General features: G+C 36.1%; 1 protein-coding gene across 1 annotated transcript in view; it reads left to right on the top strand.

Moving 5' to 3' along the window:
- The first annotated feature begins 1,143 nt into the window (after positions 1-1,143).
- The window catches only part of amph (amphiphysin), a 42,830-nt gene continuing 30,462 nt past the window's right edge, over positions 1,144-13,511 (top strand). Inside the window, 2 exon segments of the mRNA XM_048163826.1 lie at positions 1,144-1,462; positions 9,939-10,019. Coding sequence (XP_048019783.1) covers positions 1,394-1,462; positions 9,939-10,019 — 150 coding nt within the window. The 5' untranslated portion in view covers positions 1,144-1,393.

Genomic DNA, 13,511 nt, shown 5'->3' with positions numbered 1-13,511 from the left:
GTGTTAGTGGATTCATTATGTCGGACTCACCGCAGGTAACTCATAATCTGCAGTTGTTACTCGTGTCTCCGGACAAAAACATTGCATGCGGCGCCTGTGGAGTGTGGAAAGTTACTGGAGCGCGCAGCCGCGCTCGTCTCTCACAAGGAACGTCATGGCAGTGATTGACAAGCCAGAGGGCCAATCGTTTACACGATGATCGCGTAAACGATTGATGTTTTTAAGGCCCTACCTCGTGCACAGATGATGTATATTAATATTATTCCTTTCAGTGCACCTTATAAATAGTCTTTTATCAGTTAGTAAAGACAGTTTCAAGTAATATTGCAAAAATGTATAAAACAAAACATCCTCTTTAGCACCTTTACTCTCAAGTGCACAAAAAGGCCATAAGTAAACCAATATCCTTCAAAACAGTCTTGTCAATATAGCGAATAAATAAAACAATGTTAAGTAAAATTAAATAGTCAAAGTCTACAGAATGTGCTGGTTTGAGCCTCATCACCAGCTGCAGTCATTTCCTCATCTAATAAATCAAACCCCTGCGATCAGCAACTACCTGCTAATGCACTCACATTCACGTAAAGTATCCTTATTGACAAGTTTTGGGTGAGTAAAGGCAAAATGCACAAGATATAGTTCCTTCAATGCCCTTAGATGGCAATATCACTTCTTTATATCAGAAACAAACTGCTGCAGAAAAAGTTAGCTGCCATGAAAAATGTAATTTGTAATTGCAATACTCATCACAAATGTACTGGAGTAAAACTTGCTCAAAAATGTAGTCAAGTAAAGTTGCCAATATCTTCGATACTCAGTACATCTACAAAGTAGCAAAAAAGATACTTAAGTACAGTAACTAGTTACATTTACTCAAGTACTTTACACCTCTGCTTGAGGGTGAATAAATAATAGGATAATTTTCATTTTGGGGTGAACTATCCCTTTAACATTTCTTAATTAAAAACAAAAAACAAGACTCGGGTGGTGACTGTGACCACACTGCGCCTGCTTTGCCTTTGCCATCAAGCAGGCATCAAAAGTAGGCAACAGGGAGGGTTTGAAGCGTAAAACGTGAGCAAAAGAGTGTAAGAATACAAGCAACCACAAGAGATGCAGTAGAGCACATTTACCTCGACGCACATTTACCAGTCTCTCTCGAGGCATCTTCCTCGTAATACACGTGCAGATATTATAATGTTAACCGAAAAAAATCACGATGAAACTGTCAAACACATTTAATATCCAGCATCTTAGATATTGACAAATAGCGTCTTGGTGAGGGTTGTCTGTGGTGCGTGCTGTGGCTTTAAATGGCGCTCCTCCCCCTCCGCTCTCCTCTGCTCTGGAGGTGCTGAAACGTCGCCTTTCTCGTTTCAGAGCACTAGCAGCCATGGCTGAAATTAAGACGGGCATATTTGCCAAAAACGTCCAAAAGAGGCTCAGTCGGGCGCAGGAAAAGGTATGGGTCTAATTATTTACTTATTCACCATGGATAAAAAAAATGACTTGATTCTAAGAGCACGTTTGATAAAGCAAAAGGCAGCATTTTGTCTTCGTGGAGCTGTCCAGCACAGATACTCCGGGCAGGGGAAGGAGATTCAGGTGTGCGATCAAACCTGAAATATTTTGTTATAGGAAATTTAGTTTTTTCGCACATGCATAGTTTACATTTTCTGTGCATCAGACCTGCTAGCGTCAAAAATGCGCAGACTGCAATCTTAACCAACACTGCCATTTAAAGGAGCTCTCCATGACTTAAACCTAGAAAATATCATACTTTATGGCTTAAATATATTATACACCTTCTTGTAGGAGAAATTGTTGATCTCAATTTAAAACCCTTGGATGACTAGTAGATTATAATGTGTCACTGATACAGGGACACGTATGTCTACTGTCTCATTCCCTGTCTTATTTTGGCTAGAGATGTTTTTCAGTTTCGGGTTTCCTTGTGTTTTTTGACGATGTAATCCATTATTACCCAAGATGTTGGTTGAAGCTGTCATTTTCCTGCAAGGTCAGGAGAAGGGGAGGTGGGGGATGCCCTCATCTATGCGGTATGAATACTAGCAGGGGGAGATTTCCAAGTGGCCACGAGATCGTGAAGGCCGCTTAATGTGGTTGTAGAGAGACAGTCTCTATTTAATAAGAGAAATATCATGATAGACGAGGAAATTATTGGTGTATTTTACAATAAACTGGTATTCAGTTGCAGAATTGGATTTGGTTATGCTGTTTTTGATTAGACAGCCTGCGCAATATTTTGCATTTGGTAGCGAACTGAAAATGAAATGTCTGTCATCTAGTAAACTGAAGGTGTCTGGTAAACAGAGCAGTAGTGGTTTTCCCCAGCCCGAGCCGAGCTGCAGTAAGCGGATTGTTTTTCTTTTAATACCCAAGGTTCACTCACAGACTGAGGGCCAGCTGTAACGATACATCGAAAGTGAAGATTTCCCTTGAAATTCGTGTTATCATGTATGAACTATGGGTGTTTTTCAAGGTGAACTGTGTAAAAGTCGGACAGTTTTTGGTTGATTCGTGATGGAGCCTTGATAAGCTTTACATTCTCTGTCTGCCTTTTGAGTTTTTGCTATGCTAAAACCCTCCTAAATGTAAATAGATCAAAGCAATTAAGATATTTTTGTCATTTGAATTAATCTCGACTGTTAAAACATGTAAACATGACTGTTTAAAGTGGTCAAGCTGGCTTTTTGGAACATTATTTGCTTTAGTTGATTTGTTATTGGTGCAAGACTTGAGGTCTATCAGGTTAGTCAATGTCATGTTAGCTCTTAAGAACAATTTAAAAATGTCCCATTATAGATGAAAGCTACTGGTCAAATATTTAAACATTTTAAGATACTGCAAAACCATTGCAACAATATTTTTGGTAACTGACCATCCTACTATCATTAAAAATGTCCTTTTTTTTTCCTTTCGTTTTTTTTTTTTTTTTTTTGCATAAAATGCAATACAAGTTGTATTCTTTATAGAGGCTTATTTTTAGGAGGCTAGTTATTTTTTTGAGGGTAGTCTCAGCCTCAGACGTCATGCCCACGACCGTTGGCTGAATGTCTGGTGCATATGGCACACTTATCTGGAAACACTTCAGGATTTTCAAAGTCGTCATCTGGTTGGTTGAATTCTACAGGATGTCCGGGAGGTGTGTGTGTCACGTTCTTTAATGGTCCGCCTGGAAACAAATGCTGTGATGTCAAATTCCCCCTCGTGACAATGAGCGTTTACCAGGATCAACTAAATGCTGGATTTTCGAAAGTATGTGAAGTTCGCGGCTCCATTGTTGCAATAAACTTGCACATTGTGAATAGTTTATTATATGCACCGCGGTCTGTTATTGTAGGGACATCGACTTTACATTTTCACGCCCCTAAACATGGCACAGAACAAAACAAACTGTGATTGGTTGCATTACATGTCAGTCAAACGTCCTCTTGGGCGGTCCTGGCCAATGAAAGCTGCGAGAGTCCAGACCTTCTGCCATCAATATGAAGGTCTGGCTACATGAAACTATGTTGGGGGTTCTAGACTCGTGTCAGTTACTAGTTCTAGACTAAATGTGAGTGTACATTTACTCATTTACTTCTTGTCCGGCATGGTATTCTTTTGTATTCCAGAATGGCAGCACACCTAAAAGGCTTGTTTGTTTGAGCTGCGCCCTCTACTGTACAAGCATGAATTTTCATTTCCCTCTGCCTGAGGCTTATTCATTTCACTTTAGCCGCGTTTCCACCGCAGGAACTTTCCCCAGGAACGTTGGGGTGGTACCAAGTCGTTGCCGCGGGTTGTTTTTAATGTCCGCGGGTTGAAACGACCCCAAATAACATGATATTTAGTCTCTGGAATGTGAATTTTACCAGGGGAACCCCACCAAAAACGCGGATTTTACCACCTGGAACGCGATTTTTACCAGGGGACCCCCCCTCTGAAACGCAGTTAGGCTAGTTTTGGGCTAGTTTTGAGTAGCAATTGGATGGGTTTTGTTGTGAAAACCTGGCAACCCTGATCAGGGTCTAAATGAAGTTCCGGGTAAAAAATGTCCCCCTCAGAAAGTCCCTGCTCATGAAGTAGTACTTTTTCAAAGTTCTAGAACTTTTAGGGGTGGGACTTGGGCACTAAACGTGCTGATTGGTTGAGTTCACGCAGCATTTTGATTGGTTGACTCCATGCAGCATTTTATTTCAACCATCGGTTTCTTAAAGTCAAGTTGCGGTGTGTGCAGTAAGAGTTGTTTGCTATTCGAATCAACAGTGGCGTTTAAAAATACGACCAATGGACCGATGATGAGGTTCAGGCTCATCGGACGAAATCCAGCGGGAACTGGAAAGTTGCGCGCAGTCCTACGACACCAGACTATCTTCATGGTAATTTAGACCATTATGGAAATGCAGCTAGCAATAGGACTAGGGGAAAAAGTTCCTGGGACAAATTGTTCTGGGTAATTTTGGTGGAAATGTGGCTTTTGGGTGTGAAAAGCGCCTTTACATTTGCCAAAAACTGCCCAGCCCAGAGGGAAAGTAACGCAAAAGTAATGTTATACATTACTTTCCATAAAAAGTAACCAAGTAATGCAATTAGTACTTTTTTAGTGAGTAACGCAATATTCCAATGCTTTACTATTACGATTAGTAGTAACTTTCCCCAACACTGGCTGTGTGCAGTTCATGCTGAGACAATTTAGGCATCAAAACCACAACCACTAAAATGACATCATGCAGGCAAATGAATATATTTTCATAATGAGGATCCTCGTGGCATTTATTAATGACTGTTATATTTGACTGCCTCGTGATATTTAAAGAATAATCAATCATGAAACCTATTTTCTCCACTTTCTGCCTGATGACTCATTACAAATTGTTATAATTAAAAGCAGAGCTCTGGCATGTTGCCAACAGAGAATAATATTTCCCTCATTTATATTATATTAAATGTTTGTCATATCATTTCTAGTTTATCTGGGTCCCCACTGTAAAAAATAAATCCGTAAAATAGCAGAAAATGTACTGGCAGCTTATTACCCGGTCATTATCCAGTAATTTCCGTTAACCCTAAAACACAAATGAAGTTCGAAAGAATAAATATGGAAAATTCCATCAAATTAGTACATTGTGCCCTATTTTTTATTTTTACATATTTTTGTTTTTTTTAGAGTGCACCATTTTTTATGCTGTGGTTTTGAAGCCATGCAGACTGATTTCAAATATCTGATCTGATTTCATAAGAGCATCATGAAGCCACACAGTTCAGTCTGACTGCTCACAATGTCTACCAGTGTAACATGACTCCCTTTAGCGAGTTAAGACCAGTACATTTAGGAGCAGGTATACAATTTACTGCCTCTGGGACAGAAGATCCTGACCAGGGCAGATAACATGATAAGGGGTGTAAGAGATCCTTTAATCTGAGTTCTGGTGGGGACAGAATACCTCACAATCAACAGGGATCACTCATAATCCTGTTGCATATACTGTCACAGGAAGATTGCAGCATTGTGAACTGGCATTGTATTAAGTGCCGTGACTTGATGTTTTACAATGCATCTGTAAAGCAGCACTATGGCAAAAAAACACATGTTGATTTGTCATTTGCTTTTGTGTACTGCAAGATAAATATTAGGATCCACATCTTGGGAAATCAAATATAATTGTTGGAATGGCACTGTTCCAATTGCTATAAAACAGATTTGCTTTTCCACTTTGTTTAGCAAAGCTATGAGATTAATTTTTGGTAAACATTATAAAACACTTTTTGAAGGATCATTTGTCAACGCAAAATAGAGGACATCAGTCCCCTGTGTGGATGAGGCAGGGTGGCGTGTCTGTTTTTAAGGCCTAAGCTGTGTTAATATTTCATAGGCTGGCTGCTTCTGTTGTATAGTGTTTCCAGGCAGGCATTGTGTACCACTGTGTCTTAGATTAGTACCATTTGCCTTCTGGAGAGCTCTAGATGTGAGGTTATGACATTTTTAAGAACTGAAACACACTGGAGTGCCTTTGGTCTTATAGTGTGATGCAGTGCCAAATTTAAAGTAATATTACATACTTGGCACTTTTTAAATATTTATATATCTCTGCAGTGTTTGTAATATATGAAAGCAAATGGAGGTATTTGGTACTTTTATTATTCCCAGCAGAAAAGTATTCTGATCTCTTTCTCTCTCTTTTTTTTTGTATATTTTAAAAAATAATTTTGTGCATTATTAAAGTATTGTGCCTGTTTAGAGAGCATTACATGTCATTTATATTTATGATGGGATATTGGTGTCACAACACACTACCTATTGATCCATATCAAAGCCTCTTCCAACATGTGTGAGCGTTACAAAGAAAAGACCCAGATGGCACGTTCTTTCCACCCAGGAGTAATGCAGAGCTTCATGTGACATTATTCATGTTCCCAGGGGGCCGTTCCTGTGGTTTACTGCCTGAGCCCTGTGTCATACAGTCTAATCTCACTTTCACACATGGTGGGAGCTATTGTCTTTACTGTACTGTACACATGTAAACATATCAATCATGTTTGTATAATTGTAACAACTACTTAAACGTACCACTTTATCTCTTTTAGAAATTGTCTTAATTTTCCTCTGTAACAATGTTTAAACACCTTCAATTTGTTTGTAAGTGCAAAACGTCTTGTTGAGCCAGTAATAAATTAATAATCAGCAAAATATCAATTCATAATACAATACATTTAAATTTGTACAATTTTATTAGTTGGTTATTCTTGTTATATGTATATATAGAATCATACCAAAATTTATTCAGACATCTTGAACATTTCATTCATTAATACAGTTTATTCACTATTGTTAAAAAAAAATGGTAATAAAATATGACAAGATTTCAGAGTTAAACTGTCAGAAAAAAATTAATCTTAATTATGTCAGATAACACTTAAGCAAAACATGATCAGGTAAAAGTGTCTGAATAATTTTTGGTTCCAAATTTTTATCAATTTTACTGGTAGTTCACTGTATGAAGAATTTTTGGGTATAATATGTCACAGTTTATTTTTACATAAAAGAACTACAGTGTAAAAATATATCAAAAATATCAAAAATGTATATATATATATATATACAGACAAACATGCACACACACACACACAAACACACACACACACACTTTCCTGGTTAAATAATTAAATAAACACCACAAATGCAATTGTATATTGTATTTTTACATTAACAATGTAATTAATGTTCTATTTATTAAAACAAAAATGTCATCAAGTTAGTGTTTTTAAACATTTTTACATTCATTCCAAAATAATAACTCAAGACAGTAACAATTTAAAAAATATATTTTATTTGTGAACTGATGTACAGCTGTTCTTTTTATTAGTCAACTTATTTTTGGATCATCAGTCATCAAAGCTTGGTAAACACTGGTCACAGATGCAAAGACGTACCTTTAATTTCACCAAGCCGATTGCTCACTAAAAAAACGCCACAGATCATGTTTCAGGCCATTTTAAGTTTTATTTTGATGTAACAAAGTAGTAATATCTAAGTAGGTGAGTTGTTTACTTACTTTTTAATTAGTCTTCCCATTAAAGCTGTCATTAATTACTCACCCTCATGTCGTTCCAAAAACATAAGACTTTCGTTCATCTTTGGAACAGAAATTAAGATATGTTTGATGAAATCTGAGAGATTTCTGTGTCTCCATTGACAGCTATGCTACTGACACTTTGACGCTTCAAAAAATTCATAAAGAAAATGTGAAACTAATCTATATTAATTGAGTGGTTTAGTCCAAATTTTCTGAATTTAGGCTTTTGAGGGTGAGTAATTAATGGCAAAATTTTCATTTTTGGGTGAACTATCCCTTCAACTCCGCCATTTATCCCAATAATGTTGACACTCAACAAAGATCATTAAATAAAAAAATGCTAATAACATCATAACTGAAAGCATACTGTAAATAAATAACAAAACATTAAGCATATAAAATTAACCACATCATTTATTAATAATGCAGTGCATGCTGGGAGCTTGTAAATCAGCAGTATTGCTTAAAATGAAACTGTGTTGCTTGTTCAGAACAACTTTCAGGGAATTAACAGTTTATGTAGATTTAAAGTAAATCATTTCACAAATCACATTTGTTTTTAAAAAAATCATTGGTACAATGTAATTGTTTTTTACAGTGTGGTTCTAAAACTTCAGTATTTCACTGAATTATACACTTTACAAAAAAGTACAATAGTCATTACCTTAAAGGATTAGTTCACTTTCAAATGAAAATTACCCATCCTAGGTGTATATGACTTTCTTCTTTCTGATGAACACAATCGGAGAAATAGTACCATACCAATGAGTATAAAACTGAAGAAACTGCATCCATCCATATCCATCCATCATATTCCACACAGCTCAGGGGGTTAATAAAGGCCTTCTGAAATGAAGCGATGCATTTATGTAAAAAAAAAAATACATATTTAACAACTTATGAAGTAAAATATCTAGCTTCCGCCAGACCGCCTTCCATATTCAGGTTACGAAAAAAACGAAATTGGCATCATGTTAGTGAAGCTTTTTCCCTAAGTTGAATAGGGAAGGCTTAGGATGTAGCGTAAGCTTCTTTAACTGTGAGAGGTGTTGCGCTTTCTTCTTAAGTTGAATATGGAAAGCGGTCTGGTGGAAGCTAGATATTTTACTTCATAACTTGTTAAATATGGATAACCCCCCGGAGCCATGTGGATTATGTTTATGATGGATGGATGTACATTCTTCAGCTCATACTCGTTGTTATCGCTCACTGTCATTATAAAGCTCAAATGCGTCAGGATATTTATTAATATTTCTCAGATTGTGTTCATCAGAAAGAAGAAAGTCATATACACCTAGGATGGCTTGAGGGTGAGTAAATCTTGGGGTAATTTTCACTTGAAAGTGAACTAATCCTTTAAGGAGCAAACAATCTAATATTAAACTAATATTACATAATATTTTAGAGGTTAACACCAGTTAATAGTCACACTACATGAAGTACAAGTTTAGGTTGGCTGACATAGAATAGTTTGCATGTAAGGATATACCATCTGGTTTGACTGTACAGGTTGAACGTCCCAGAAGGTTGTTGGTGTAGCACTACGTGTGTGTTTGCCAAAGCAAAACATCCATTTCCTTTGTAATAGACTATAATACCTTCTGTTGTATTGTTTGCACAGAACAGCTCACATTATGTCCATTGGCTGTTTGTTGTCATTGTATGCACGTTGTATATTATTTGTGTTGAGTATTGACTAAGGTTTAAACAACAGTTTAAACCTTACATAAAAAGGACATATAAAAAGTAGGTAGCTTTTCAATATTTTTTAGCAGAGTAACTATCAAAACAGGCACCCCTCTTGTTCTGAGCAAATGCAGTGTTTGAGTAACAGTTGACAGCCATTTTCATGTGTTAGTCACTATGGGTAGGCAGTGAGGTGGTCATGTGACAGAGAAGTCCTCTTTTTGGCGGAGAGACTTGACAGACTAGGAAGTGTAATATTTGCCCGGTCTTCCTCCCCCGCTCCTGCTCAGCCCTTTCTTTGTGTGCATGTCATACTGTCCACAGGGTGTTCAGACACTGCTAGAGGATTCCCTCATGGGGATTCAGTCATGGCTCAGCTGAATCAATGAGAATGCTGTGTGAACCGCGTGCTACGTCATCCTTCTGTTCGTGCTGGTCTTTATCATTCATCTTTACAGACTCTAAGAAATGCAAACATTTATTTGGATGACAAAAAAATGTTTGGAACTGGTTGAGAATCATGTCTCATGTTTGAATAATATGTTTTTGGTCTCATCAATCATCATCAACACTATTTTGTCAGATAACTTAAAAATGTGCTTCATCTTGTCAAAAATATTTTGACTGAATCAACCTGATTTGCTCTGATTTCCTTGTGTTCTCTGCTTTCAGGTTCTGCAGAAGCTGGGAAAGGCAGATGAGACGAAAGATGAACAGTTTGAGCAGTGTGTGCAGAACTTCAAAAGACAGGAGGTAAGATGAGTCTGATCTATAGAGCGATGCTGTTTTCAGCTGGTATAATGGATCTATCAATACAGCAAATCAACCAGCCAAAGACTATGGAAATAAAATAATGACTAATGCATTTGAAATAAAAAAACGATTAAAAAAACAAACTGTTGCATTATAATGCATTGTATTTCCAGGGCTTGCATTTAACATGGTTTTATATTTAAGCTGTGAATATTTCAAATGAAAACATTTCATACACAATTTCATTATTAAAAATTCAATACTTCATATACAGCTTCCAGACTTCATTTCCAAAATATTCAGTCTGTTTAAAAATACCACCTATAATATTCGGTCATTTTCAGTCCATTTTATTTTTTTAACAAATTCAGTGGTTCAAATTCAGCAGAATATTCAACAGTGAACATCTGGGAACTGCAAAACTAAATATACAACCATGTTGTATTTCAGGTCCTGAAAATGCAATGCATTAAAATTAGGGCTGTCAAAATTAACAAGTTAACGCATGTGATTATTATTTTAAAGGATTTTAAAAGGTTTTTTAAAGAGTTTAAAGGGTTAGTTCACCCCAAAATGAAAATTCTGTCATTAATTACTCTCCCTCATTTAGTTCCAAACCCATAAGACCTTTGTTCATCTTCAGAATACAAATTAAGATATTTTTGATGAAATCTGAGGGTTTTCTGACACCCAAACACACACACACACCATAGACTACAACATAATTACTACTTTCAAGGCCAAGAAAGGTAGTAAAGACATTGTTAAAATAATCCACGTCACTACAGTGGTTCAACCTTAATGTTATGAAGTGACGAGAAATCTTTTTGTGCGCAAAAACAAATAAATAAAAAATAATGACTTTATTCAACAATTTCTTCTCTTCCATGTCAGTCTCTGATGCTGTTCACATTGTAAACACAGTGCACCGCTTCCAGATTCAACGTCAGAATGCAGACTCATTATTGGCCAGCTCCTGCATCAGCATCACATGCATGCGTCATGCTGTTTACATGAACTGCGTCAGAGACTGACAAGGAAGAGAAGAAACTGTTAAATAAAGTTGTTATTTTGAGGGGTTTTTGCACACAAAAAGTATTCTCGTCGCTTCATAACATTAAGGTTGAACCACTGTAGTCACATGGACTATTTTAATGATGTCTTTATTACCTTACTGGACCTTGAAAGTGGTAATTACCTTGCAGTCTATTGGGGGGGGGGAGGACAAAAAGCTCTCAGATTTAATCAAAAAAATCTTAATTTGTGTCCGAAGTTGAACGAAGGTCTTACTGGTTTGGAACGACATGAGAGTGAGTAATTAATGACAGAATTGTCATATTTGGCTGAACTAACCCTTTAATGCATTAAAAATATTTAACACAATTATAATAAATAATAAAAAAATATTTTAAAGTATCCATTTTTCTTGGCATCTTTTGGCAAGCGCTTATATGATCATGCATTCAAGTGTTATTAAACCATTCAAGCGCGACAAGACACAAAAAAAAGGAACTCAAATCTGTACTGTCACGCTGTCTGTGAAGCGCCTCTCTGTGAACAAACACCTGAAACGTGCACACAAAACTCCACTTCAGACAGTGCACCAGCGTCACACTGAGTTCACTTTCACGCTTGAATGGACAAAAACACACAAAATATTACATTTTGTAGCTTTAATAAGGATCTATAATCTATATTCAATTTATAATTTATGCAGTGAAGACTGTGCAGTAACAGATAACAGATACAGAAATTATTTAAGACATTATTCAATTTCTGCATATTTACCTTACCTTAAAATCTCAAAGCACAACGAAAACAATAACTTTTTTGTGCATTTTATCAGGGCAGGGCTAAAATTTGAGAAAAAAAAAATCCATTTAATAGAGACAGTATCAGTGATACCAACCTTCACTCATAGTGCTTAGTTAGATGCCATCAAAAACAAATATTTAAAATATACTGTCTTCTTATTGTTTCTACATTATTTTCCATATTCAATGTGAAAGTATTACATTATAAAAATATATTAAAAACTTGATTGTTAGATTAATTGCGTTTATTACAGAAAAATGTGCCATTAATTAGTTCTTATTTTAATCAATTGACAGCTCTAATTAAAATGCAAGCACTGTTAATGCAATGCATTTTTTTTTCAATTAGTGCAATTCAACATGCTTTTGTGTTTCAAAGACATTAGTCATTATTTTACTTCCATACTCTTTAGCTGGTTGCTTTGCTGGACTGATTTTCCCACCTGCAGCACAGAGTCACATTGTTCTTAACCAGCATACATTTCTATTATCTTTCATTCTGTGTTTATATATCGCTTTTAAATGAGAGGGGTCAATATTAGTGACAAAATGTCCATTTATAGTCTTAATCTTATAATAGTTCTCTGTACTAACAGGATAAAGACTACATTTTCTATTTTGTCTGAAATGTCTTTGCAGTCTAAACGATTCTCATTACTGCTGTCACTACAACACTTCAATGCCACAATAAAGGCACTCTCACATATACAATTCTCTCTATTCTCTCTTTCTTAAGAAATCTATGGGCTAATGCAGTGCTCTCTGCATTAGGTATTCAATATCTCAAAATAATATCTTAATATCTCAATATAATATATTCATATCTTTAGGCAATTATATATAAGCATTTAAAAGAATGTTATGTTTCCATCAGAGGAACTGTCATTTCAGCCAAATAGCCATTGTAGCCATTTAAATTAAAAGTACAAGTTTTAAAAAAACAATTTAAAAAAAATGTTGTTTTTTTTTTTTGTTTTTTTTTTACTAAAGTCACAAATTGAACACACAAAATGTATCTAACATGGAGTATGCTCTACTTTTACTAAAACAATTAATATGAAAATATAATAATTTTATGTAAATGTGAACCATAGTTGTCTCAAATTAGATTGGCCTTATTACTGCACACTATTTAACTGCCATTTCTTAAATAGCTCCATATTTAATACCAAATTATTTTTCTCAAGTTTGATTACTTTGATGATGAAAAGCTACGCTATTAAATGCGGAGTTGAAGTGAAGTGTAGTTCTAGAAGAAGTGTGTGTTTGCTGAAGAAAATGAAGCAGTCTAATCCCACCCTCTCCACCTGTCCTCACTAATCCTGATTAGACTGCTTTATGCTCCAATGTGCCAGTGCTTCCAGAAACACTCTCCTCTCCTCTGCTCACCTCCTCTCTCACCTCCAAAATTCCCCTCTTCTTTAACCCCTTCCTCCCCAGTCTACTTCAATGACTCTCGGCTCTGCACTTCCTGTAGACACCCTGTGATGGATGGTTTGTGCAGAGAGATAAACATGAAGAATGAATTTGTCCAAATTTACATTTGTTTAGTCAGAGTCAATCACTACAGCTGGAGGATACCAGTCACAGCCAAAACTGAACCCACATACCATATGCTGCCAGTCTGGCTCATAAAACACCCATTGGAGCAGATTCATGGAGTCATCAACTGCACTGA

This window comes from Megalobrama amblycephala, linkage group LG17 (genome assembly GCF_018812025.1).
Source record: "Megalobrama amblycephala isolate DHTTF-2021 linkage group LG17, ASM1881202v1, whole genome shotgun sequence".
NCBI classification, from domain to species: domain Eukaryota; kingdom Metazoa; phylum Chordata; class Actinopteri; order Cypriniformes; family Xenocyprididae; genus Megalobrama; species Megalobrama amblycephala.
Note: the sequence above shows the minus strand (reverse complement) of the source record. Positions and strands in the feature narration are given on the sequence as shown.